A 25,360-nucleotide genomic window follows, 5' to 3' on the forward strand; every position below is an offset into this window, starting at 1 on the left:
TCATCTTTCTGTGTCTTAATTTGCCCAAGTCCTACTTTACACTGTGAGCAAATTGACTTACTGGGGTAAATCACTACATGGTGGAAATGAGTAGCAGTGTCTGGTCTGTGTTCAAATCCCTCCCAAATGAGGCTCAGTGGCTCGGACAGGGGCTGTCTGTGGGGTGTGAGCTTAGCCCAGTGGATTGTCTGATGGAAAAGAGTTTTTCACATGACAAACTGCTCTGCCTGTTTGCTTTGGTGGCAGTGTGGGATCCTGACCTCAGCATGGAGGGGCTGGCAGGGGTCAGGCATGGCTGGTGAAAACCCTTGGGAATTAGCAGTGGGTGTTCCAGCTGGGTGCACTGAGCAAGTGGTGACGACAGCTGTTCTGACTCTCTGCTTGGCCACAGTGTCCCTGGTGACATTTTGGACTAAATGTGCCCGGGTAGAGCCTGTCCATGCCTGGCTGTGTGTCTGGGGCAGGCCCTGCTGCCTCAGCACAGCCTGTGTTCATCCAGCACTGCAGTGTGCACAGGCTGAGCCTGAGTACAGGGAAGTTGCCCAGAGATGCTCAGCTCAGTTGGTTCAAACTTGGTTGTAACAATGCCAAGGTCATGGGTTCAATCCCCTGTGTGGGCCATTGACTGAAGAGTTGGACTTGATGATCCTTGTGGCTCCTTCCAACTCAGAATAGTCTGTGACTCTGTGATTCTGCAATCACCTTGAGATTCCTGGAGGTTGTGCCCTGGGGATTATCCTGCTGCTGGAGCTGATTATTTGCCGGGCATGGCCTTGTCTTTCAGCTCCGTGTGTGAAGGTGTTGAGTGAGTGGTGCCAAAGCTGGGCCTGCTGAGCCCGTGACAGGGAGGGCTGCCCTGTTCCACCCTGTTTGTACTCAGCTATTTGGGCACTTGCTGGTGAGTAAAGCAGCACAGGCTTGTGCCCTGTGGGTTTCATTCCATTTCTGTTTTGATTTGCAGAATGGCACGGTGTGGGAGCCGGATTCCTGCCAGGACTGCCGCTGTCAGAGCACTGTTGTCACCTGTGAGCCCTCAGTCTGCAGAGCCCCTCAGTGTGACTTCCAGAAGGTAAGAGAGGACTCTGCAACAACTGTATGTGGCTGCCCAGGGTCAGGCACAGGCCCTTTCACTCCTCCTCGTGGTGTGGGAAGCCTTTGTCTCCTTGGCCCCTCTCCAGCCAGAGGCTTGGTGTTGGAACAGCTTGATCCCAAAGGAAGGCTCTGAACTGGGGTCCAACCTCCCAGCAGGAGCCCAGCTTGCAGTCCCCCTTCGTTTGAAGGTGGAGCTGAGCCCCCCTCAAAGATGCAGATGGACACTTTCCACTCTGCTGAGCAACAACAGAGCTGGGCTTGTTTGTCTGCAGCTTCTTCTTCCTCGTGGTGCTCGTTGAGCTCTCGTTGTCTCCGTTTGTCTTTGTCTGGGCCTTCATTAATTGGCCATGGAATTGGTCTTGCATTAACATCTGGATTACTGGGGCAGGATTCATAAATGACAATGACAATGAGTGTTTTAAAGAAGCACTGCCAGTATAATTACGTGGCTTTGTGGAGCAGGTTAAGATGTTTTCCAATATGACAGCACTAATGAGGAAATCATTTTGATTCTTACTGGTTTTCCCTGTTGTTGCCACTGTGTATTGATTTGAGCAGGACTGAAATATTAGGAATTTTTGTGCTGAAGAGGAGAGAAATAAAAAGGAGTGCTGTCATGGCACACCTAATAATGAGTGTGCTGGGTAAGATGATCAAAATTAGATAAATGAAAACTTTAAAGCTTATAAAGGGAAATAGATTTATGGTGTGCAGTGAGTCTGTGTGACTCCTTGACAGGGCAGTCTTCAAGACAAAAAGTGTCAGTGTTCCATAAACATCTGGTCACTTAAACTTTGAAAAGTATTGCCAAGGATCTCAGAAGAAAAAAACATGTGGTCATCCCTCCCTCAGGGCTAAATCCCCATCCCTCCCCATGGTTTATTTCTTACCTACTTATGTATGCAAATATTGCTGATCTTGTTACAGCAACAAGGCATAAACAAACCCAGGCAGTCTCTAAACCTTTGTGTGTGAGACCTACTGCTGTGCTTAGGGGGTGCTTTCAGTAGGTGGAAAATCAACCACCATCAGTTTTGTAGCCTGAACCAGGAGATTAAACCAAACAAGTGCAGTTGATGGTTCAAGTTCGTTCTGCACTTGTGGTGTGGTGAAATCACAGAATCAGAATCACAGAATCCCAGACTATTCTGAGTTGGAAGGAACCCACAGGGGTCATCGAGTCCAACTCTTCAGTCAATGGCCCACACAGGGGATTGAACCCATGACCTTGGCATTGTTACAACCAAGTTTTAACCACTGAGATCCATCCTGTGCATGCAGAAAACTATTGACAAAACTACTTCAGTCCCTTCTCAGAGATCTGTCAGTGAATAGTCTTGGGGTTTGTATTGAACAAATGTTTTCTGTTGCAAACTGGTCTGACTGGAGGATTTTTGGTTGTACTGTTGGGGTATAAATACCCTGCTGTTGTTTGGAGGGTAAGATGTCAAATACCCAAAGTGATAGTGCCACCTCTCAGCAGAGGGATGTGTTATATATTTAACTGGAGACCTTTCCTTTCTAAACTGAGGGCACAGGGTGCTTTACCTTCATGATGAGTCTCTGTTTGATGTCGGGTGTTCATTGGATTCTTGTCTGTTCTTAGGGAGAAGTGCTCCAAATAGCCCCCAACAGGTGCTGCCCCGAGTGTGCCTCTGGACAGGAAGGATTCTGCCAGCACGAGGGACAGATCCACAGTGTGAGTGCTCCCTCCTCTTCCTCTGCAGGGCCAGTCCTTACCCCTCTGCAGCTCTGGCTGGCTCAGTCAGTGAAGGATGCTGAGCAGGGCAAGGATAGGCCATGAGCTTTCTATTCTGCCACTATCAGACAATGGGGTTTGCAGGAAGGGAATGTGTCACTGTGTCCAGCGTGGCTAAGGGGGGACACTTTCCCACCTGTTCCTTCCTTTTCCTGTTTCTGTGGGTGACTGAGACAGTTCAGCAGCATTAGGAGGGGACCAGAGCACAGTGGACTTGACATTTAACTGTGTTACAGAGGGCTTTTCTCTGAGCAGCCATCTCTGCTCCAGAGATTGATTGCTGCTGTGTGACCTGGGCTCTGTGTTTTGTGAGGCTGAATTATTCAAGAGGCAGGTTCCAGGATGTGGTTTAACCCAGAGGGGGCTGAAAGGCCAAAACAATCAGAATAAGTGTCTGCAGATAAGAAAAAAATAAAGATTGGTGGGTAGCAGTTAATGAATCATGTCAAGCATTAGGCAAATGGAGCACAGTGGCTGCACAGCAAACCCAGTCCTGTGTCTGGGCTCTTACAGACTTCTCTGTTGGACAAGAGGCAAGGCAGGCCCAGAGCTCCAGAAATATGCTAAAATTCCCAGGCACATTTGCATGTCTGGGCTGTGCACTCTGCACCTGAGATGGATGTTGTCAGCCTCTATTCCAGCATGAGGCATGGGCAGCATGAATCTGCTCTGAGCCAGATAAAAACTGGAATGGCAGGGGTAGCACATCCATCCTCCTCTCCTTCTTTGTGCCTGTGATTTGGGTGATACATCATTTTACATTCTTTTTCTTTGCCACATTTTCCTGTGCTCTCTTCCTTTTGTCTTTGGCTCTCTGTGAGCCCATTCTTTGGGTGGGTATCCCCCCAAGGATATGGACATGTTGGTGCCTCCAGTCCTATTGCACTGCCAGGGGATCCTAAAGCAGCTTTTTGACAGTGCAAAGACTCATCCTAGTGGTCAGCACAGATTTCCTGAAGGAAGAACTTTTGGCAGCCAGCCACTTACATGCTTTGGGACCTGCCCTCCCTTCTGCAAGTATCCACCTGGCAACTCTAGTGAGGAAGATACACATCCTCTGTCTGGAAAGAGCTTTTCCACTGCCTGCCTAATTCCATATTGCACCTCTGTGAAAATGAACATTCTCTCTTTGTTGGAAAAGTGTTGCAACACTTTTGTTGCTTCTTGGGGCCAGGTTTTCCTCCCCGTGCCTCGGGGTGGGGGTGTTTGTTCCTGCAGTAATGAGTAAGCAAACCTAATTAGGTGTGAATCGCTGCCAAGTGTGTCAGGTATGTGGGGTGGGTGGGCTCACCTGCCCACCTTGTGCTCTGCTGCGTGTTGGGGCCTATGTTGAATGTTTCTCTGAAGAAAAGAGGTGTCTGAATGTTTTGTTGGCCCCACAGGAGCTGTCTGGGAGTGGCACTGGGAGGGTGGCACTGCTGCAGGGAGGCTTGGGGAGGGAGAGGAGCTCTGTTCCTGGTCTCACTGTGTCTCCTGTGCTGCAGCATGGCACGCAGTGGGCCAGCTCGGGATGTGCCCAGTGCTCCTGTGCCCACGGGAAGGTGAGCTGCACCCCCAGGACCTGCCCAGCACTCACCTGTGCACCAGAGCAGCAGCAGCACACTGCCCAGGGCTCCTGCTGCCCCACCTGTGTGGGCCCAGGGGGTGAGTATGGGGCACTGCCTGCTCCTCTGATCCAAGCTGGAAACCTCCTTGTGGTCCCAAATCTGGGAAGCTTTTATCATTTTCATTGGGAAGATGCCAGTGTGGCTCTGGACAGCCTTTCTGTCCTGCTGCCATGGTCACATGTTTAATGGCTTCACCCACGGGAGGGATGAACTTTAAGCAGTGGGCGGATCTGCCCTACATGTCCTTATTTTGGAGATTGAAAAAATCTGGGAGAAAAAATGCAGGTATTTCCTGCACACTTGGACTGCAAGTTCCAAAAGTTCTTGTGCTATTGGATACCTTTTCTCATCGAAGTCCAGCGGGACAAGAGCACCCAGAGCATTTAATTAGCCAGTCTAAACCCCTTGGAAACTGGCAGAATTGTTACTGCCTTTACCTGCTTTGACAAACCAGAATTTGTGCTTTAATTATGTCTGGTGGGAGGGGATTAAAGGGCATTGGAAAATAAAATCTCCCCCTGTTTTCCTCTCTCTTAGAGCCTTGTTCCTTTGATGGCCACGTGTTCCAGGACGGGGAGAGCTGGCACCTGGGTCGCTGCTCCAGATGTGTCTGCAGGGATGGCACCACTCAGTGCTCCACAGCTTCCTGCCAGCCCCTGCTGTGCAGCCAGGTCAGGCCCCCCAGCCCTGGGGACACCCCTCAGCACCCTCCCCTGTAGAGCTTCTGGGTGACCAGTGGTTGTTGGGAAAAGGGATGTTCCATGGGTGGTGTGGGGAGATGGTGAAGCTCTTCCATAATACCTTTTCCCCCCACCATTTTGCTTTCATCATCCCTTTGCTGGGTAGTTAAGCACAAATTCTGGCCAAAGGAACAGACTCACAGAATCTCAGACTATTCTGAGTTGGAAGGACCCACAAGGACCATCAAGTTCAACTCTTCAGTCAGTGGCCCACACAGGGGATTGAACCCATGACCTTGGCATTATTACAGCCAAGTTTTAACCAGCTGAGATAATCTCAGGGTCAGCTTTCTGTTTGATACTAAGAAATTATCAAGGGTTGATCAGGAAATGGCTTTATTTCCCTTTCACCAAGGAATGAAAACACAAGATTTTTCATGGAGTTTATCTTTGCAGATTTCAGTGTTTGCTTTGCAGCTGAAAAGTTTGATTTGTGGGCCTTGTTTAAACCTTTTTTTTTACAAGAACTACAGTTGAGAGCGTTCAGATCTGGATGGAATTCCTCTTTTGACTTCACAAGTTCATAAAAGCAAGGCAGCTTCAGCTGAAAGAAAAGTCTCAGGGCACTGTTCCTGCCGTGTGCTTGTGTTTAGAAACCAACAAAACCAGGAAGAGAAGTTGGGCAAGCTTGTAGGTTTAGTCCATTTGGGAGAACTGGGACATTCCTGTGTCTTTGCTGTGGACAAAGGAGGAGATTTTTTAGCATTTGTGCAGGGATCAATCCAGCCAAACCCCTGTGGGATCCTATGCAGTGTTAACACAGGGTTGGAAAAGGCAGCAAACCTCACAGAGCACTCCAGACTGGGCAAATCCCTCAGTTTCTAGAATTTTTGTTATTGTATTGACAGTGCTGAAGGGTGTGACTGTGCTCTTTAAATCCTTTTCATTTTACTTTTGTTTTGGCCCCTTAGTGTACTCCATTCCAACAGCATCCCTGGAAATCCTTCTTTTTCTTTTCCTGTTGGTCCTTTTCCAGATTTCTGTTACTGAACCAGATGTTTGGGCAATTAACACTGTTTCTGGGTAGAAGGAATGCCCACCTGTTTGTGTGTGTGCTAATTGTGTTTGGCTTTGTCCTGAGATACTCAATTAGTATTAATTTGCTAAGCACTCTGCATTAAAACAGATTTATGCCAGCTTTGGATTCCTCCTTTCCCACTCCAGGTGAGGCTTTGCACTAATGTTTAACAGCTACTCATTAGGGTTTCATCTGTGGGAACAGCAACACTGTTGTTGCTGTGGTGTGCTTTGAGTTCATCCCAGTTAATGCAGCAGAAAGCTGATCCTGGTGGTCTTCCAGGTATTTCCTACCAAGGATGTTTCCCAGCAGAAGAGATATTGGGCAGGATGTGCAGGCGCCTGTTCTGATTCAGTCACACCAAGCACTTTGTCTTTATTTCTGTCCCTTCCTTCATTTTCCACTCTCTGTCAAAGGCCAAGATGTAAATTCTTCCAGGATTCAACTTCCATCTTTCAGATAAAGGATTGAACTTCCATCTTTCAGATAAAGGGTTAAACTTCCATCTTTCAGATAAAGGGTTAAACTTCCATCTTTCAGATAAAGGATTGAACTTCCATCTTTCAGCTAACTGTGCTCTCCCTTAGGCACTGAGGGAGAGGAACTCCAAAATTTCCTGTAACACCTGAGTGTCCACTACATATCCCACCAAAATCCACAGAAGGGTTCTTCTAACTCTGCAGGGAAATCTGTACAAAAGTCTCCCACTCTCTCTTAGAAAGCCAAGGGTTTGGCTAACAAGGAGGAGATGATCCTGCTTGGCTTTTCCACACCAATTCCAGTCCCCCAGTCAACCTGCTGGTCATCCTGATGTGCCTGTGCTCTCCCAAGTTTTTGGGTGTATGCAGATTTGTAGCAGTGGAGTTACAGACACATTTTGGATGGATGGGATTGAGGTCTGCAGGAAGTGTTATTCTGATGTGAACCCCAGTCTATCCCAGCATGATTTAAATCAGTCATAAAAAAATTTAAATTAGGAAAATCCAGTTTTTAAGCATAATTTAACACCTGCTCAGACAGGATGGATGGATTTAACTAAAACAGTGCAGATGCCTCAGAGGTGATGAGTGTAAATCACACATTCAAAACCTCAAAATGTGGCAATACCAGGAAGAAAAACTCCTCTCATCCATCTCCTGCTTTATTGTTCTTCCCTGCATAGCTCTATGTCTGTTTTTTCCTCTGTATGTTTGTGTGCCTGGTTATAAGCACTTCATCCTGTGTGTGTGATAATCTGCATCTGTCCATGTGTTCAAACCTCAGCTGCCATCCAGGGAAGGCCAGAAAATGAGCTGAGGGAAACACCTTTCCAGCCTTGGACACTGATCTCGTGCTGCTTTTGGGGCCAAAGCCAAGCCTGGAGTGACAATGGGTTGTTCCAGGGATACGCAATGCCTGGGATTCCAAGCACTGTTATGCTCTTATTTCCCTTGTCTCTGCTCAGGATGAAGTTGTGGCTCTGTCCCCTGGGAAGTGCTGCCCAGAATGTGCTCCGAAGCCCTGCTTGGTGTCAGGAAGAGCATTCCAGGTGACTTGGGACAAACCACACCAAAAGGCAGTTGTGGCTCACAGTTTTTGGCATGTCTCCCTTTCCCTTCTCCCCGACTTCTGACTTCCTGCCAGCACTGATAGTACCACCATGGCTTTTTTCCTTCCTGGAAAGCCAGGAGGGATGAAAGAAATCAGGACTAGCAAGAATTTGCTGGCCAGCAGAAGGGAGTTTTGCAAGGTGAAGCACATAAGGCACTTTATTTTCTTCCCACTCTTTTGGAGGAGGAAAGCAGAAAGCACTGGGGGTCAAAGTATTTATAGCTTTCATTGTATCATCTGGCATTAATGTAATGCATTATTTAATGGGGATTTTCTGTTAATGATTATTTTTTGCTAATAACAGCAGTTAAGGCCTCCCCAATGCCACTAGTTTGCAATTAATGAGAAATACACACCACAGTGTCCTCTAGACCTCATCCCTCTTCTTCCCGTTGGCTGGTGATGTAGAGATAGATAAGCATTTTTAAAGCAAACTTTGTTATCTGATACAGACATGCAGAAGGAGCCATCATATTCCATAAGCAGGTTTCCAGAAGGAATTTGGCTGTTTTCCAAGAGTGTTTAACAATTGTCTCCGTGTCCTTTTTGAACAGCATGGGGAACAGTGGAAAGAAAATGCCTGCACTGCCTGTGCCTGTCACAGAGGAGAAGTGAGATGCCTGAGGGAGCCCTGTGGCCCTGTTACCTGTGAGCAGGTAGAGAACCCCCACCCCTCTGCCCCTTGGGTGCCCCCCTGTGTGCTCACACAGCCCTGCTCACTGCCTGCTGCTCTCCTGCAGGGGCAGAGCCCGGTGCAGCGCCCTGGGAGGTGCTGTGAGGAGTGTGTGCCCTCCCAGGGGAGCTGCTGGCACGGTGGCACCGTCAGGCACCACGGGGACATGTGGAACAGCTCCCGCTGCGACTTCTGCGCCTGCCAGGGAGGGCAGGTCACCTGCCACAGGGCACAGTGTGCCACCCTGCGCTGTGCCAAGGTGAGAAAGGTTGTGCTTCTCCCCACCTGTGTCTCTCCAGCCTTCAGATTCTTTGTTTCCCCTCCCTGTTCATTTTTTCTCCACTTCAGACCCTCCAGGTACTGGCCCTTCTCTCAGGGCTTGTGTGGTGGAACTGCCTGGAAAGCATTTCCCAGGGAAGGAGGGAGGCCTTGGGGTTTTCCATGCAGCTTTGCACAGTGGGAGGCAAAGCAGAGTGAATCAGTGGCAGGTTCAGCTTGGATTGCCCCCCATGCTGTGCTGTAGTGCAGGGTCAGGCACCCAGAGGATTCAGTGACTTTACCAGGAACAATTATTAGTTACTTGTCTCTCATTCTTGTCAAGTTTCTTTCAGACTGCTTTGTGAGATCAGATATTCCCAATGGGTCTTGGTATCCACAGGACAATATTTCAGTTTCTGGGTTTTAGGAAAATAGATGTCAGTGTTTCAGGGTTTTATTAAGTCATGCTTTTGAGCTGAAGGCATCATGCAAATCATGTGGTGACAGTCTAATAAATACAACTTTTCTTGAAAAGAACTGTTTTGTGTATAATGAATCTTTTACAGACCAAAGTGACAATAAGAATCTGTGGTAGGAGAAAAGAAAGTATCTAATCTAGTCATTAAAGACTGGTTAATTCATAAAGTTTAGTGACTCTTCAGACTGCTCCATTGGTGCAGGTAACCAGGCAGTTCCCAGAGTGACTCCTGGCTGGCTGTGGTGCAGGGCTCAGCATAGAAGTGTAAGAAAAATTCCTTGTATCTCTTCATTCTCCGTGCCACAGTGAGGTATTTGGGTATGGAAATCGTTGTTGTACTTTTCTCCATTTTTTCCCTGCCATTCCTGGTGTGGAAGTGAAGCTGGCAAGGTATTTTGTTCCCAGTGCTGGTTACTCCAAATCTCATATTTCCCCAGCCAGGATATTACCTGTGCTCTGTAGTGGCTGTGCAAAATACATTAGATGGGGTTGGATGCTTCACCCACACCTGTACAAATATGGTTTGAATTGCCTGTTTTTGCAGGGGGATGAGACTTGTGTGTTGTCACTGCAAAATGTGGGAGAACTGGGGTTGTCTCCCTGGGGAATAAGCTTCTTCTTAAGTAATGTGTAGTTAAGACAGTAAAGTTTGTGTGTTCGTTAAGAAGTGAGGAATTTGTTGTGTGTTGCAGACTTGTGTGAGTGTATATTTGGACTCTCTTCTAATTGTCTCTTCCTTTCTGTAAAGATATATGTAGTTTTAGTATAAACGTGGTTTGAAGGTTTTTTCCTTTCCCCTCTCTTTTCCTCCCTTTCCCTGGTGTTAGGAGGGAGGCTTTTCTCTCTGTGCTTGGGGGGGTTGGCAGTTGCTTATCTCAAACCAAGACATCAGCCTGGGGAGGAGAAGCTTTGGGGTGACCTAATTGTGGCCTTCCAGAACCTGAAAGGAGCCCGCAAGGAAGATGGAGAGAGACTATTTACAGTGTGGAGTGACAGGACACAGGGAATGGCTTCAGACTGACAGAGGGCAGATTTAGATTGGATATTGGGAACAAATCCTTGGCTGTGAGGGTGGGCAGGCCCTGGCACAGGTTGGGCAGAGAAGCTGTGGCTGCCCCACCCCTGGCAGTGCCCAAGGCCAGGTTGGACGGGGCTTGGAGCAACCTGGGATAGTGGGAGATGTCCCTGCCCATGGCAGGGGGTGGCACTGGATGATCTTTGAGGTCCCTTCCCACCCAAACCATTCTGTGCCTCTGTGATCTGTTTTAATTGGTAGACTCTTATTAGTTTTATATCTACTGCTCTATAGTGTGAGTGAGGAAAAGGGAAGGAATTGTGGCTTTCTGGGTTTTCTGTCTCAGTGGTGATGTTTTTCTGATGACTCTGCCTGTGTGCTAAAGCAGCAGCACCCTTGTGGTGTGTCTGAAATCCAACCCAGACCTGGCCAGGACAGTTGGACTGGGTTAAGTTGGTTTAATGAGTGTTCAGACAAGTGAGAATCCACACCTGGAGCCCCAGATGAGGCAGAGTGTTCCAAGGAATAAGTTCATCTGAGATTGTGCCTTTGAAACAGCCAAAAAGCACAAGGTGTGACCCCGAGTCAGCCCTGCTGCTGGTCACCTGCTCTCAGACTGCAGGGATATAAAACCACAGAGGTTCTGCTGCCTGAGAAGTCGTGTTTGCCATAAAACTCTGTGCCCTTGCAGCTGTTGGGGTGAGGTTCCTGCGTGCTCCTGGCTGTGAATTGGATCATTTCCACTAATGATGATGGTGCTGTCATGGCTCACTGGAGAGGGCTGGTTAATATTCATGCTCACACCTTGGGTACTGACAAAAAAGCCCCAGTATTCAGGAAGGCCAGGCATGTTTTCCAGAACAACAGCTGGAGATGGGAGCATGTGGAGTTCAAAACTCCTCGAGTCATGTTCAGTTTACCTCAACAGTACAAGGTGTGCATTAATTAATTACAAGCAAATATTTCCTCAAAAAGCAAAGGCCATATTTTCTCTTTGGTTTTTGTTTTCCTTCCGGAGTTGCAGGTCTGTTTTTTAGGCACCTGCCTCAATAAATCAGAGCTGGTGGGAAGCCAGGAGCATTTGGATTCATCTCTTTATTAAGGCACCATTTGTTTTCTGGTCACATCATCCTGTTGAAAGTGTAATGAGTTCACAGATATGAACTGCAAATCCTGGACAGCTCCACATGAAAGGAGGCTATGGGAGAGATTTAGCTCCAAACCCTTTCAAACAAACATGTCCAACAAAGTGTCTGTGGTGATTCTGACCCAATCCTCAAAAAGCCATTTTCAGCAGGTTTTGAGCCAAGAGTACGTGTTCCCAACCTGGAATGAGATCAGTCTCTGTGCAGCCAAGGCACAGGTTATCCCCCACAGCCTCTCCTTTTTGCAGTCTTGGCAGAGCAGTGTGGTTGCATTTTTTTTGTGTTGTTCCAGGGTTAGTTGCTCTCAGTTTCCCTACACTGTGTGTTTATGGATGTGGTGGGGGTGTGGACAGGGATGGGGCTGGGAGAGTTTACAGTGGGGTGGTGACACATCCAACCACTGCCAGCAGCATTTTGGAGCAAAGATTGAGGAGCAGAAATGTGCAGGAGCAGCAGAGAGAGGTTCAGGCTGCGTGTGGTCTTCGGGAACCAAGAACCGGATGGTTTCTCCTCTCTTCTCCTCCTCAGGAATGCACTGGAGGTGCCAGAGCTTAGGTGTTCTCCCTTAGGGAACCTAATTCCCATGCAAAAATTGAGTGTGCCAGTGTGGCACAGGGAAAACTCTCCTGGAAAGCTGTTCCTGCTGGAACAGCCACCCAGTTGGCATAAATCAAAAAAAGCTGCTTGGTAATCTTGGAATTTGAAGCTGTTTCTTTTGAGCTATGTCCTCGTTCCCTGGGGACAAAGTCTCTCTCTCTTTCCTAAATATTCAGCCTCCACTTGGACACAAAGAGTTGGGGTGAATTGGGGCACTTTATTCCTTTCTCCTGCTGCTAAATTCTTATCTTCAAACTGAAGTTATTTAAGTGGAATCCGTGGAGTTGTGACAAAGAACAGGCTTTTTCCATCTGGGATAAATAGAGCATGTGCTTTGAAATTCTCTTGGGGGAAAAAAGTAGAACATTGCAAGTCAAGGTAAACTTCTGTGCCTTGAAATCTTGACAGTGGGCCAGTAAAATCCTAGTGATCCACAGTGAAAGGAGCAGGGGGTGTCTTTCTCTGGGGGATTTAGGGATGAAGTAATGGCTTTATCTCTGAATTCCACAGCCCGCTCTGAGGTTTGTTCTGCAATATTCACTAAGCACATTTTTCAAGCTATACCTACAGAGATGAAGTGGGATAGAGAGAAGATAAGGTGAAATTAGATACTGGAGATGGCATTCCAGGGCAAGAGCTGTTCTGCCCCTGCATTCCACAGGGTTTGGGTGGTGTTGGTTCTGTTTGAACTGCTGCAGCCCTTTCTCTCTGTGCAGGGTGAAGAGTTAATTGAGGTGGATGGGAAGTGCTGTCCCGAATGTCGCTCACCTCGTGGTTACTGTGTGTACAAAGGCCATACCAAAGCTGTGAGTATCCTGCTGCTCTGGAGCACTGAATAGTGAGTTCTGCTCCTAAAGGCCTGCAGGAATTGCCTCTCTCTCCAGTTCTGAGAAGGATATTGTTTGCAAGTGTAGCAGAAAAATAATCCATTGATACTGCCTGCAGATTGCTTTTGCAATTTACAGAAACTCTAGTGGGCATCTGCTGCAGAATTCCAGTTTTCCCTGCTCTCCTTTGTGCAGTACAATCAATCATTTCTCTTTAATATTTAATATCCCTACTCATGAGTTCCTGCACATTTCACAGAGATAAAGATGTATGATTTTAATCCTGTAAAGTAGAAGCTACAGAGCTGGGGCCACGTGTGTCTTTCTGCCTCTGTATCCCACTGATCATAATCTTTACTGCCACAGCAGGCCATTATTAATATTCTCAAGGAACTTTCCTCTGAAGCTGAAGAGAAGGGAATCATTAAGAACCTTGGTTTAAATACACCAAAAATGGACTTTCCATTGCTCTGACAGATGAGGACTTTTGAAGATGCTTATTGTCTCTTTTCTACCCACCCCACCATCCTTGTGTTGTTTCACCCAGAGGTTTCCATGCATGGCAAACCCACAGTGTGCCAGGGCTGCCCTTGGCTGCTGGTCCAGAGAAGAGCAGTGAGGCTGGAGAAGGGACTGGAACACAAGTGCAGTGGGAAGAGGCTGAGGGAGCTGGGGGTGTTTAGGCTGGAGAAGAGGAGGCTCAGAGGTGACCTCAGCACTGTCTGGAACTCCCTGAAGGGGGAAGTTCTGGCCAGGTGGGGGTTGGTCTCTTCTCCCAGGCATTCACCAATAGGACAAGGGGGGCTCAAGCTCTGCCAGGGGAAGTTGAAGTTGGAGATGAGAAAAAAATTCTTTGCAGAGAGAGTGCTCAGGGATTGGAATGGGGTGCCCAGAGAGGGGGTGGATTCCCCATCCCTGGAGGTTTTTCAGCTGAGCTTGGCCGTGGCACTGAGTGCCATGATCTGGTAAAGGGAGTGGAGTTGGACCAAGGGTTGGACTTGATGATCTCAGAGGTCTTTTCCAACCCAGTTGATTCTGTGATTCTGTGCTGCCCGTGCCGTGTTTCCTGTGCAGGATGGAGCGTTGTGGGCGGAGGGGCCGTGCCGGCAGTGCGAGTGCCAGGCCAGGGTTGTCACCTGCTTCCAGCGCTCCTGCCCGCCCTGCCCGCGGGGCAGCCTGGCCCTGGAGGTGAAGGGGGACTGCTGCCCGCGCTGCCAGCCAGGTACACACCGTGGTGGGAGTTAAAACTGTTCACATTTGGGTCTGTGTTTTTGCCAATGCCACCTGTGAAAAGATTGATCCTTTCCCTGCCAGGTTCTAGGGAACAAAAGCTGATAGAGCAAAGGCTTCATCCTTGAAGACAGAGTTGGCATTAACTGCAGTTACTTGAGTCTCTCACAGAGATTCACAGACTATTCTGAGTTGGAAGGGACCCACAAGGATTATCAGGAGTCCAGCTCTTAAGTCAAGGGCCCACATAGGGAATTGAACCCATGACCTTGGCATTATTACAACCAAGTTTTAACTAACTGTGATAATCTCTCCTATTGGTTGACAGCCTTTGGAGGAGAGCTGAGGGGGGAGAGCAAGAAGGGAGAGAGAGACAGAGAGCAGGAGGGTCTGTGACCTCTTCCTTGGGGGTGGTGACCTTGTCTCCCTAAGCAGAGTCTCCAGCAGGCTCAGTAAAGGTGAGAAGGCTTGTGCTCTTGGCATTGGTGGTTCTTTCCCCAAAAAGTGCTTAGAAGATGCAGCCCCTGCCCTTGGGGCAGTGTCCTGAGTTGGTAAGACAACCTTTAGGTGAGTAACTCTTTGGTGACTGAGGTGCTTACATGTTTGGGCTTATTGGTTTAGTCTCTCTCCTTCTCTCTCTTCTCGCTATTGGGTCATTCCTATTAATAAAGATGCTGTTTTGTGAACTCTCCACGGTGCTCAGCCTCACTTTGCCAGCAACTGTAGAGCCCCCCTTGTTACACACACCCAGGGAAGCCCTTGGTTGTGGCATCCTGCAGCCCTCACTCCCCTGGCAATTGTAGCTTGTCCAGCTTTCAGTTGCTAATTAACCACTTTTAGTTCTTGGGGAGCTTTAGTGCCCACCCAAAGGCTCCCCCTGACTTGCCCTGGTTTAAATCACAGCTTTCTTTTGCCAAAGGAGTTTCTCCTTGGGGTTTGGGAGGTTTGGAAATGTTTTGTCTTCCTTTTTCCTCAGCCACTCCTTTCGGAATCCTAACACGGAGTTTATGGGCTCCTAATTATTTCTTGGGAGTGGAAGGCAGAAAGAATCTGCCTGCACTGTTATGCCACAAGCTCACCTGAGGCTGAATGACTGCCAGTTAATAATTGTTGGGAAAGATTAGGATAGCCTTAGCTCATATGTTAATTTTGCATATAAATTCCTTTTTCTCCAGGATGTCGTTCCCCTGGATTTACATTTCTTAGTGGGGAGGCTGTAGCTGTGGGTTGCTAGTTTTTCATGTTGTTATCTCTTCTGCTTGCATTCATATAACTTTGGGGTTTATCAGAGTGCTCCAGTTAATGTTTTATCTCAGTAAAAGGAAAATAGCTTCCCAGTTTAATTGTGCTGGAGTGCCTGGGCACATGTGCCATCCTCGTGTTTTAGAGCTTGTTATTTACTGCTAATGAAAATGCAAAGCACTGCAGATTGGAAAGGGAGGAAAGCAGAGTTTGGATAATTCAGATGAAGTTGTCTTGGGTTTTTGGAAAGGGAACAGCATCTGCACAGGCTGCTGAAGAGAGGACAGATGATACAGGGCTCTCAGCACCCCTCTGTTCTTCTTATCCAGAAGTGCTGCTTGTTCCCCTTCAAATCTGACCCCTGAAAATTCAGCTTCCATAATGGTATCATTTGGGAATACCCAGGCTTTGAAATCATGGCATTGAACACACAGAGCCAAACTCACATTTTTTGGTGTGTCCTAATAGGTAACTGGCAATTTCCTTTGCCCAAGGCTGCTGTTTCCCCTCTGTGTCCTTCTGTCTTGCAGTGCAGGGGATGAGAAACAAATGGAAAAAACAGCCTGCAGCAGTTCAGTGTGTGAGCCCAGAACAGGAGCCCCTGACAGACACATGTGCTCCTATACAGCCAGCACAGAAATAAATGGTTGCTGCCTCTCAGAGATGTGCAGCAGATCCTCCCTCTCACTGACAACTTTTGCCTTGGAGAAGAGGGCATTTTTTTTCTCCTTAGGGGAATAATTGTGCCATTCTGTACCTCTCCAAGTACCTGTGGTCAGGAAATGCTGCTGTGGTGCTGTGACATCAAGGTTTTGCTAAGAGGGGGAATGGTGTGCCACCTGTATTCTGCACTCTTGACTTCTGCAGGGTTTGACTGAAGGAAACTGAAATTCAGGTTGTTTCAGGCCATTAATTCCTGATGACTGAGGGTTTTTAGTGCTGAGAAACCATGTGGACAATGACTATCCTTTTAATCAATAGCCTGGAAAATCTGAGTCCCTATAACAACCTCTCACATGCTGACTACAGCAGTAAAATATTTAGCCTAATATGGATGTATTTATGTATAAAAACCCCTCACACCTGAACTGACACACCTTGGAAACGGAAACAAGCCCTGAACTTGACTTTGGTTCTGGCGCTTTGTTTTGTGCCTTCCTGACCTCAACCCCTGCACTGATTCTTCCCTGTGTGCCCTTTCCCTGTGCCAGGTGGGTGCCACCCAGACTGTGTGACCTGCTCGGGGGCCTCTGACCACTGTGACACGTGCCAGGACCCGAGGAAGCTGCTGCAGGACGGGCATTGTGTGGAGATGTGTGAGCTGGGCTTCTACCAGCACGGGGGCACCTGCCGAGGTAACCCCTGCCAGGGCTGCTCCCCCTGCTGATTGGGATGAGCTTATTATGCTTGTTAATTGATCATGTTATTAATCATTATACCTATCATAGATTTTGCTTAGTAGTTATTGTAAAATTCATTGTATAGCGTGTGGCAAAAATCACAAGGTACAGACCTGGCCTTGAAGATGCCACACCACGAGGCCCCAGAGCCTCTTGGACTAATTAAAACAGCCAGCACACCCCATGAAACGAAGATAAATCAGAAGATATGTCAAAAGAACAAGATAAGTAGAGAAATCCACCAATTAGACCAGTTACAGTTGCCAACAGATCCAGTCTGAAGCAGTTTTGAGCCAAAAAAGTTCACGGGAGGAAGAGTATTAATTTCATCCCCAAAGACCACCAGAGACCCCTGGCCCAAATTCCCAGGAGGAAAGGCACAGGCACAGGAAGGAGTGGCACGAGGTGGAGAAAATAGTAATCAGTTATTGAAACTTATTATAGTAACCCTGCCCTCTCTAAGAAAATAATGTTTATGCATGAAGCAATAATAAGTATGTATAACTGACTTGCATATACACCAGTTGTTAACTCGACCAGGAGTGCATGTTTTTGGAGGAGCCATCCCCCCACTTGCACCCAGGCCTGGAATAAACATACCTCTCTATGGCCTTATTGGATAGAGAGTCTTTTTTCCACAAACCCCTGCCCTGCTGCAAGCTCTGCTTGGGGCTGTGGGGGTTTGTGCTCCACAGGTTGCCAGGCTGTGTTTGGAAAAGGATTCAGGCTCCTGCTGAGTGGTAACCATGAGACTTCTGGAGGTTTCTGGTGGAAGCCCCTGAAAAATGCAAATTCTCAAGCTCTTTAGCCAAAATGAGGTGAAATGATCTCATTTTCCCAGAGCAGGGCTGGTCTTGCTGCTTGAAGACCTGATTCAGGGACCACTCAAAAAAATAGATGTCATCCCTTCTCAATAAAATCATATGGTCTTTACTAATTTTTTATCCAAAACTGTACTAAATTTGTATTTTATATTAATTTTTTATTTTTTAATTTTTTGTTTTAGCTTGTACCTTAGTTTGTCAGTGATCTTAACCATGCAGAGCTTTAGACAAAGAGGAATTTAACCCTGTAAGAAATAAACCAAAACCTTGTTTAGATAAAGGCTAAGCTGTAAGAAATAAATCAGAAAACCTGTCCAGGTCGAGGCTTGAAGCTGCAACATTGTTTAGTTAAAAGGAAAAATGAAGCTGCAGAGATAAGAGCAGCCCATGAGATCTGTTAGAAGTCACCCAAAATATCCTGCTTAATTTGGGGAGAGTTTTCAGTTGTAACTAAGTCTATAAACCTGGAAACACAAAAGTCTGGTTGAACATGTCTGTGGTGGAATTACCCCCATGTTCCCAGTGCTGAATAAAAGGAAGAGTTTTGTTCTATTCTGTTGGATTGGATTGTTTCTTAGCTCAATGCTGTGCTTGTGGCTGTAGGGTCCTGGGGGTTTGTGCTCCACAGGTTGCCAGGCTGTGTTTGGAAAAGGATTCAGGCTCACGCTGAGTTGTAACCATGAGACTTCAGGAGTTTTCTGGTGGAAGCCCCTGAAAAATGCAAATTCTCAAGCTCTTTAGCCAAAATGAGGTGAAATGATCTCATTTTCCCAGAGCAGGGCTGGTCTGGCTGCACCAAGACCTTTGGGGTTGATGCACCTTTCTCCTCTCTTCTCTCCCTTGCCAGCCTGCAACGAAACCTGCTCTGCCTGTGCCAGTGGATTCGAGTGCTCCTCGTGCCAGCCAGCCCTGCTGATGGAGAATGGGCAGTGTGTGCCTTCCTGTGGGCAGGGATTCTTCCAGCAGCAGCAACTCTGCACAGGTACCTCAGGGCAGAAGGGGCTGCAGCACTTGGTGACAGCAAAGAGCAGACAAAAGCTGTGCCTGAGCTGGGAGAGCCCTCCCTGCTGAGGCATCTGCTGTTGAAAGAGGTGGGAATCTCTGCCCTGCAGTAAAGGGAAAAAGCCATGGAAAGTAAAATTGATTCCTGCTTGGGGAGATATTTGAATCATAGAATCATAGAATGGGTTGGGTTGGAAAAGACCTCAGAGATCATCATGTCCAACCCTTGGTCCAACTCCACTCCCTTTACCAGATCATGGCACTCAGTGCCATGGCCAAGCTCAGTTTGAAAACCTCCAGGGATGGGGAATCCACCCCCTCTCTGGGCAGCTCATTCCAATCCCTGAGCACTCTCTCTGCAAACAATTTTTTTCTGATCTCCAAGTTAAATTTCCCCTGGCAGAGCTTGAGCCCATCGTGCCCCCTTGTCCTATTGCTGAGTGCCTGGGAGAAGAGACCAACCCCCACCTGGCCAGAACTTCCCTTCAGGGAGTTCCAGACAGTGCTGAGGTCACCTCTGAGCCTCCTCTTCTCCAGGGTGAACACCCCCAGCTCCCTCAGCCTCTCCCCATAGGGCTTGTGCTCCAGTCCCTTCTCCAGCCTTGTTGCTCTTCTCTTCTCAGTTGGGTTGGACGAGACCTCTGAGATCATCAAGTCCAACCCTTGATCCAACCCCACTGTGATCACCAGCCCGTGGCACTCTGTGCCCTGGGCTGGTGATCACAGTGGGGTTGGATCAAGAGATGTTGGATTCTCTGTCCCTGGAGGTGTTTAAGAGGAGACTCAGTGACACATCCAGTCCCTTCTCCAGCCTCATTGCTCTTCTCTGGCCCCGCTCCAGCCCCTCAATCTCTTTCCTCAACTGAGGGGCCCAGAACTGAACACAACACTCAAGGTGTGGCCTCACCAACGCAGAGTCCAGTGCAGCAGTTCTGGGAGGCTAAAACTTGCTGCTTTTGAACACTGATATCATTTTCCATCACTGTCCTCTTTTCAATTCCTCCTTCCAGTTGCCTTTTCCTTGGGAAATGTGACTGGGGGGTTTGTGGTGTTGAGGGCACAGGGCAGGGCACGAGGTGTGCTCAGGGCAGAACACCCTGGGAGTGTGGTGTGTGTGTTTCTTTGGCTTCAGTGCAGACCAGCTGTGCCTGCTCATGCCAGAACTTTCAGGAGATATTGCTTTGGGGTGTGTATGAAATAGCTTGGAGTGGTGGGGGATTGACAGGACTCAGAAAATACTTTTTGGGGACGTTTTCTGCTTTGTTTTGCCATTCATTCATTTCATACTGTGAGCTCTTCTTGAAAGTTCATTGGGCTCACTGTTCTCAGGGGGCATATTTGCAAAGTACATTAGGAATTCTATAAAACACTGAAATGTGTCTAAATCCTTTATCTTAGCAATTGGAAAGACTGACAATTAGACTGGGAAGTTGGTTTTCTCTTTGGTGGAACTGTGACAGTGCTTTTATGACCTTCTCCCAAACTGTGAAGCAGCTCCTTTTTTATCATGACAGTTTAATTGTTTTCTCTGAAATTAGCACTTTTGCCCTATTAGTTTTTGCCTTTTTAGAGGGCTCCTGGTTATTTCTGCAGCTCTGATTCAGCAAAGGGGTGGAGCACATGCTTAACTTCTTGAGCCATTGCTTTGATTTCCTTGGCACTAACCCTCCTGCTTCAAATTAAATACAGGCTTAGGGCTTTTGGCAGCTTTCAGGGGAAAGGACTTTACATAGTAAGTCCAGCTTCCTTTTCTGAAGTGCCTTTCCTTGAAGAGCTGACCACTTGTTCCAGGTTTTGAAAGTCTGGGAAACCTCTGTCCTCCAACAGCCACCACTGTGAGTGTATAAATAGGCAAGAGAGACCCAGTCCAGAAGAATTTATAGACTTAAGTATCAAATAATCTTCTAGTTCATTTGGGTTTATTTTGCCATTTCCTTTCCACCTGCTGCTGGTGTTTTAATTGGCAGTGCCCATGTGCTGCTGTGGCAGTGGGAAGGGTAATGTTTCATATTAGTGCTGGTTTGTAGATCACTGATTGGGCACTCCATCCAAATGTGCAGTCACACAGGCTTGCAGCTGAAAGTTGCTGGGAAAATTTGTTCCTCTTTCCTCAAGGGAATTAAACCAATTTGCTTTAGTTCTGCCTGGCTGCATTTTCTGCATGAAGTCAGGCCAGTCTTAGGTTTTGGATATGCTCTGTAATTCATTGCCATTCACTCTTTCCTTGAATCCTCTTTGTTTTTACAAATCTCTAATCAGAATGTTGAGATGAGGCTCAGACTGCTCAGGAAGATTTTTTTTTCATTATGTTTTTAACATCTACAATAAGTGTGTTCCAAAATCACAGAGAGGATGAACTAGACTGTGTTAATTGCTGTAAACTCCCTCTTGAGGAATTTGCTCTGGAGTTAAAAGAGACTTAAACCAGGTTTGCTCCTCCATCCTCTTGTTGGAGCAGTGGTGTCTGCATTGTAGCAGAACACAGTGAATTAGCCTTTCCTTTTGTTATTGTGTTATGACATCTGCTCTAATTGAATCTCTTTTGAATTCCTGATTATAGTTGTTTGATCTCTGCCCTATTTTAATCCTATACCAGGCTTGTTTCCTTCCCCATCCCTCCACCCTCTTCTGTGAAGTATTTAAACCATTAAAAGAAAGTAAATTTGAGAATAGAAGGTGTAAGGTCAAGAATGTAGCAGTGGATTTAAAGATCATGGATCAGTTGGTGTCGTAGCAGAGTGGTGGGTTTTCCCTTGGCAGAACCAGGCCCTGGAAACAGCTCAGACCCTCCCTCCAAAGGGAAGCAAAACTTAGTGATGTCTGCCTGGTAGAACAGAAGGGCTCAAAGGACCTGCACTGTTCCATGCTCTCACTGCATTTTTCTAATTGAATTATTTATGTTTTCAGGATTATTCAAAAGCCCAGGCAGAACTTGAGTGTTCCTGCTTTGATCTCCCAAAATGGGAATGTTGGGATGTGTAACTTGATGCTACAGACTCAGGTCCCTCTGGAGCAGCAGAGCACTTGGGTTTGCACTCCCTGCCTGTTGCTTTCCCCTGCCATTCCTGGCTGTGGAGGCTCACCCAGGGCTGAGCAGGGCTGAGCTGAGCTTGCCCAGCTCCTGGTGAGGAAGGCAGGGAGAGATGGGTGATGGCACCGTGTGGCACAGAGCAGTCGGACCCATCTGTGCCTTCCCAAAGCTGAGCAGTGACTTCTCTCTGTGCTCTTGCTGGGATTCCATTGGCACTGGCCCTCCTGCTGGGAATGCTTTGCAGGAGAGACAGTTTGATGGGCTGCAAAACAGCCCCCACAAACCCAGACTGGAAATAGCCAGGGAGGGGGGAAACAGTTTCCTGGCAGTGCAGTCACTTCTGTTGGTTTATTTTCACACACCACTTAGTTGCTGTAGGCAAAGATGTTTGAGCTGACAGTGGCTCATTGGATGCTTCCATTTTTGCCCCTGCTCTTTCAGGGCAGTTGGTGCCTGGCTGTTTGGGTGAGGAGCAGCTGTTGAGCCTGGCAGCAACCCAGTGCTGCAAGAGCCAAAGCTTCTGCAGGCAGGGCGTGTGTGAGGGTGTGGAATCACAGGATTGTGGAATCACAGGCTGGCTTGGGTTGGAAGAGACTGTAAAGATTATCCAGCCCCAGCTGCCCTGCCCTGGGAAGGGACACCTTCCACTATCTCAGCTTGTTCAGAGCTCCATCCAACCTGGCCTTGGGCACTTCTTCCAGGGATGGGACATCCCCAGCTCCTCAGGGCAACCTGTGCCAGGGTTTGCCCACCCTCCCAGGACATGAATAGGTTGGGGCTGCTCTTCCATCCACATCCACCCAGGTCCTGCCAGCTTCACTGCACCTTCTTCAGAAGATCTGATGACCTCTCTGGTATGCCCAGCTAGGAAGAAAAGCAATTTTAACACAACAGCTGCTTAACTAGAAGGCTTGGAAGCTGCTGTGGGTTTGCAGCTCTTTGCCAAGGGCCGGTGAGAGCCAACTGGGAACTGCAGCACTTGGTTTTAGTGCAGGCAGCAAACGGTGTGTGGTGGGAGACAAAGCCATGGCTTTTATCAAGAGTGTGTTTTTAATACAGCTGTAGGCAGGGCTGCACATTTTAAAAACAGATCCAGGAGGGAAAAGTGTCAATTGGAAAGGAGCAGCAGCTCCAGAGAGGTCCTGAGAACTTGGCAAACCGCTGGGTATGTTCAGATGTGGTGACAGTGAGGCAGGTTAAGAGTGAGGGGTCCCAGCTGGCACATGGAAGGACCCCAGTCCTGGAGCCCCCTCTTCCAAAAACATGCTGAGTGAGCTCAGACAGGAGCAAAACACTCAGGTCTGGAAGGTGAAGTGAGGACATTTCAGCACTTAGACATTTACAGCACGAACTCACACTCTGCAGTTAACTTTGGAGTGCAGACGTGCCCTGAGAATCACCCAGCCTGGAAGGAGATGCAGGGCTTTTGTCAGCAAGGGAAATTATCAGCTGGAGAAGAGAACTGTGCACAAGCTTTACCATGGGATGGGATGGCTGGTGCTCATTGTGTTGGGATTCAGCCAGAGTTAGATGCACACTTAGGAAGATCCCATCTGGTACAGGATGCCCAGTGTCCTTATAAGACACTCCTCTCATTGGAATATGGACTGGGAGCACAAGTGGGTACCTGCCTTATTGTGAAATAATAAATTGGAGAACAGCTTTGGAACATAGTTGGGTGTAATCAAGGTACAAACCTCTTAACAGCCAGAAGAACTGTAATTTGCACAGCTGCTGCAAGCACTGGTAGCACAAGATCTGACAGGAGCCTGTGTCCCAGATTCTATAAACAGTAACCACAGTGGGCTGGATTTCCCTCCCAGCTGAACTTTTGTACAATTTTGCATAAGGGGACTCATTCAGCAGCTGGTTTGGGAGGCAGAGTTGCTCTCCATACAGTTATTTAGTTTAATTAGGGTGCCATCATGCTTGAGCTTGCTGCGTTCTGCCCCTGTGCCCAGGTGCCACAGGGAGGGCTTTTACTCTGCCTGCACTGGAGGAATGGGATAACCTTCAGGAAGATCCAAACCATTGCTGTGTCCCAGCCATGATCCGTGGATTGTTGGTAATCCTGCCCTTTTCCTCCCTGCAGCTTGTCACGAGTCCTGTTCCTCGTGCTGGGGGGCAGCTGAGAACAACTGTCTGTCCTGCAGAGACACGTCCCAGGTGCTGAAGGAAGGGCTCTGCGTGGCCAGCTGTGGCCAGGGGTTTTACCCAAAGGATGGAACCTGCACTGGTAAATACCTCTTTGAGAAATGCTCTGCCAAAAAAAAAACAAACCAGGAATCAATATTTCATTTAGCTGTGCAGCAGCTGGGATTTTATTCATGTCTGACAAGGCAGCTGCACCTTGTGCATTAATACAGGGTGAGGAGAGCTGCTGTTTGTTTGTATGATTATTAATTCATTTAAGTTAATCAGATAATGAAAGGTTTAAGGGCTTTTTTCCTCTCTGAACAGCTTGAAAGCCCGAGTTGTTTCTGAGGGCTTGACAAATCCATTTGTCTGCGGAAAGAAAAATGGCCTTTGCCAGCAGGTTCCTGTAAATTTAATTATGATTCAGCATCACAGTAACTAATACCTGCAGAGCAGATGTGCCTTGGGAGCTGGGAAGGTTTGCTGGGAAAAGGGGAAGAGGTGGCCAGAGGGAATTAAAACACCTCAGTCAAACAGCTCAAGAAGGGGATTCTCAAAACCCCAGAGCTGTTCCTGGGAACCTTCAGGATTCACACCTTCCATCTTCTACCAAAACCAGGCATTTTGAGACCCAGCTGTGAGCTGGTTTGACTGGTGAAAGAAACAAAAATTGGTTGAGTAAAACTCTTGGCCCTTCTAAACATCCCACAGCATTGACCCTGAGATCAGCTCAGTTGGTTGAAACTTGGTTGTAACAATGCCAAGGTCATGGGTTCAATCCCCTGTGTGGGCCATTGACTGAAGGGTTGGACTGGATGGTCCCTGTGGGTCCTTCCAACTCAGAATAGTCTGTGAATCTCTCACTAGTCTGTGAATCTTGGGGAATAAGCACTTGCCTTGTGGAACCCAGAGTTCCGTGATGCTCCCACACAACAGGTCTGTTCACTTCAGGTCAGTTCACTCCAGCCCACAGCAATTGAGAAGAACCACTTTCATGTGCTTTTTGACACTTAACATTTGACTTGAAGGAAGGGAAGAGGAGAGGGGAAATAACCTTTTTTTAAATCCCCTTTCCCCCCTCCCTTCCTGAACAGTCTGGTAACTGATGCTTGTTGTACACTGACCTGTAGAGATTTACACCATGGTCTCCATGCATGGAAAGAGGCTGATAGCTCCGTTGTTGCTCCCTCAGTAATTATCCCTCCTCCTTTGGCAGCTTGTGGCCAGTTCTGTGACCAGTGCCCTTCAGACCCAGCCAGGTGTGTGGCCTGTGCTGCAGGGAAGCTGCTGCACGATGGGAAGTGCCTTCTGGAATGCCCAGCTGGATATTTCCCAAGCAGCACTGGAAGATGCAGAGGTGAGGGGCATATTTGCCTGACCTTTTCTAAAGCTCTCAGAGCACCCTCCACAGGTTGTCTGCTTTTCCCAGGTGTGGGGAGGGAGTGTTGAGAGCACAGAAGTGCCAGCAGGGACAGGGAATTGGATGGGTTTTTTTGTTCTCTTTGGTTCTCTTTGTGATGGGTTGTTTAAAATAACCTCTTTGCCTTGTGGAGCACATTCAGACACGCTGAAACACACAGTGAGAACCTGTGTGAGTGAGAGTTATTGCTCTTACTGGTTATTAATACATGTGCACTTCTGCTCTCATTAGTTCACTTAGCTGAGTATCATTCCAGCTGGGAGTTTGCCACAGCTG

The 25,360-nt window shown here is 47.8% G+C and overlaps 1 protein-coding gene across 1 annotated transcript in view; it reads left to right on the top strand.

Moving 5' to 3' along the window:
• FRAS1 (Fraser extracellular matrix complex subunit 1) overlaps positions 1 to 25,360 on the top strand; it is a 116,661-nt gene that overhangs the window by 31,502 nt on the left and 59,799 nt on the right. The window contains exons 3-15 of the mRNA XM_071555370.1: positions 962 to 1,069; positions 2,699 to 2,791; positions 4,336 to 4,495; positions 4,996 to 5,129; positions 7,661 to 7,744; positions 8,361 to 8,462; positions 8,547 to 8,738; positions 12,689 to 12,778; positions 13,874 to 14,021; positions 16,483 to 16,626; positions 18,343 to 18,477; positions 23,621 to 23,764; positions 24,881 to 25,021. Coding sequence (XP_071411471.1) covers positions 962 to 1,069; positions 2,699 to 2,791; positions 4,336 to 4,495; positions 4,996 to 5,129; positions 7,661 to 7,744; positions 8,361 to 8,462; positions 8,547 to 8,738; positions 12,689 to 12,778; positions 13,874 to 14,021; positions 16,483 to 16,626; positions 18,343 to 18,477; positions 23,621 to 23,764; positions 24,881 to 25,021 — 1,675 coding nt within the window. The remainder of the gene's footprint in view (positions 1 to 961; positions 1,070 to 2,698; positions 2,792 to 4,335; positions 4,496 to 4,995; positions 5,130 to 7,660; positions 7,745 to 8,360; positions 8,463 to 8,546; positions 8,739 to 12,688; positions 12,779 to 13,873; positions 14,022 to 16,482; positions 16,627 to 18,342; positions 18,478 to 23,620; positions 23,765 to 24,880; positions 25,022 to 25,360) is intronic.

This window comes from Pithys albifrons, chromosome 5 (assembly GCF_047495875.1).
Source record: "Pithys albifrons albifrons isolate INPA30051 chromosome 5, PitAlb_v1, whole genome shotgun sequence".
NCBI classification, from domain to species: domain Eukaryota; kingdom Metazoa; phylum Chordata; class Aves; order Passeriformes; family Thamnophilidae; genus Pithys; species Pithys albifrons.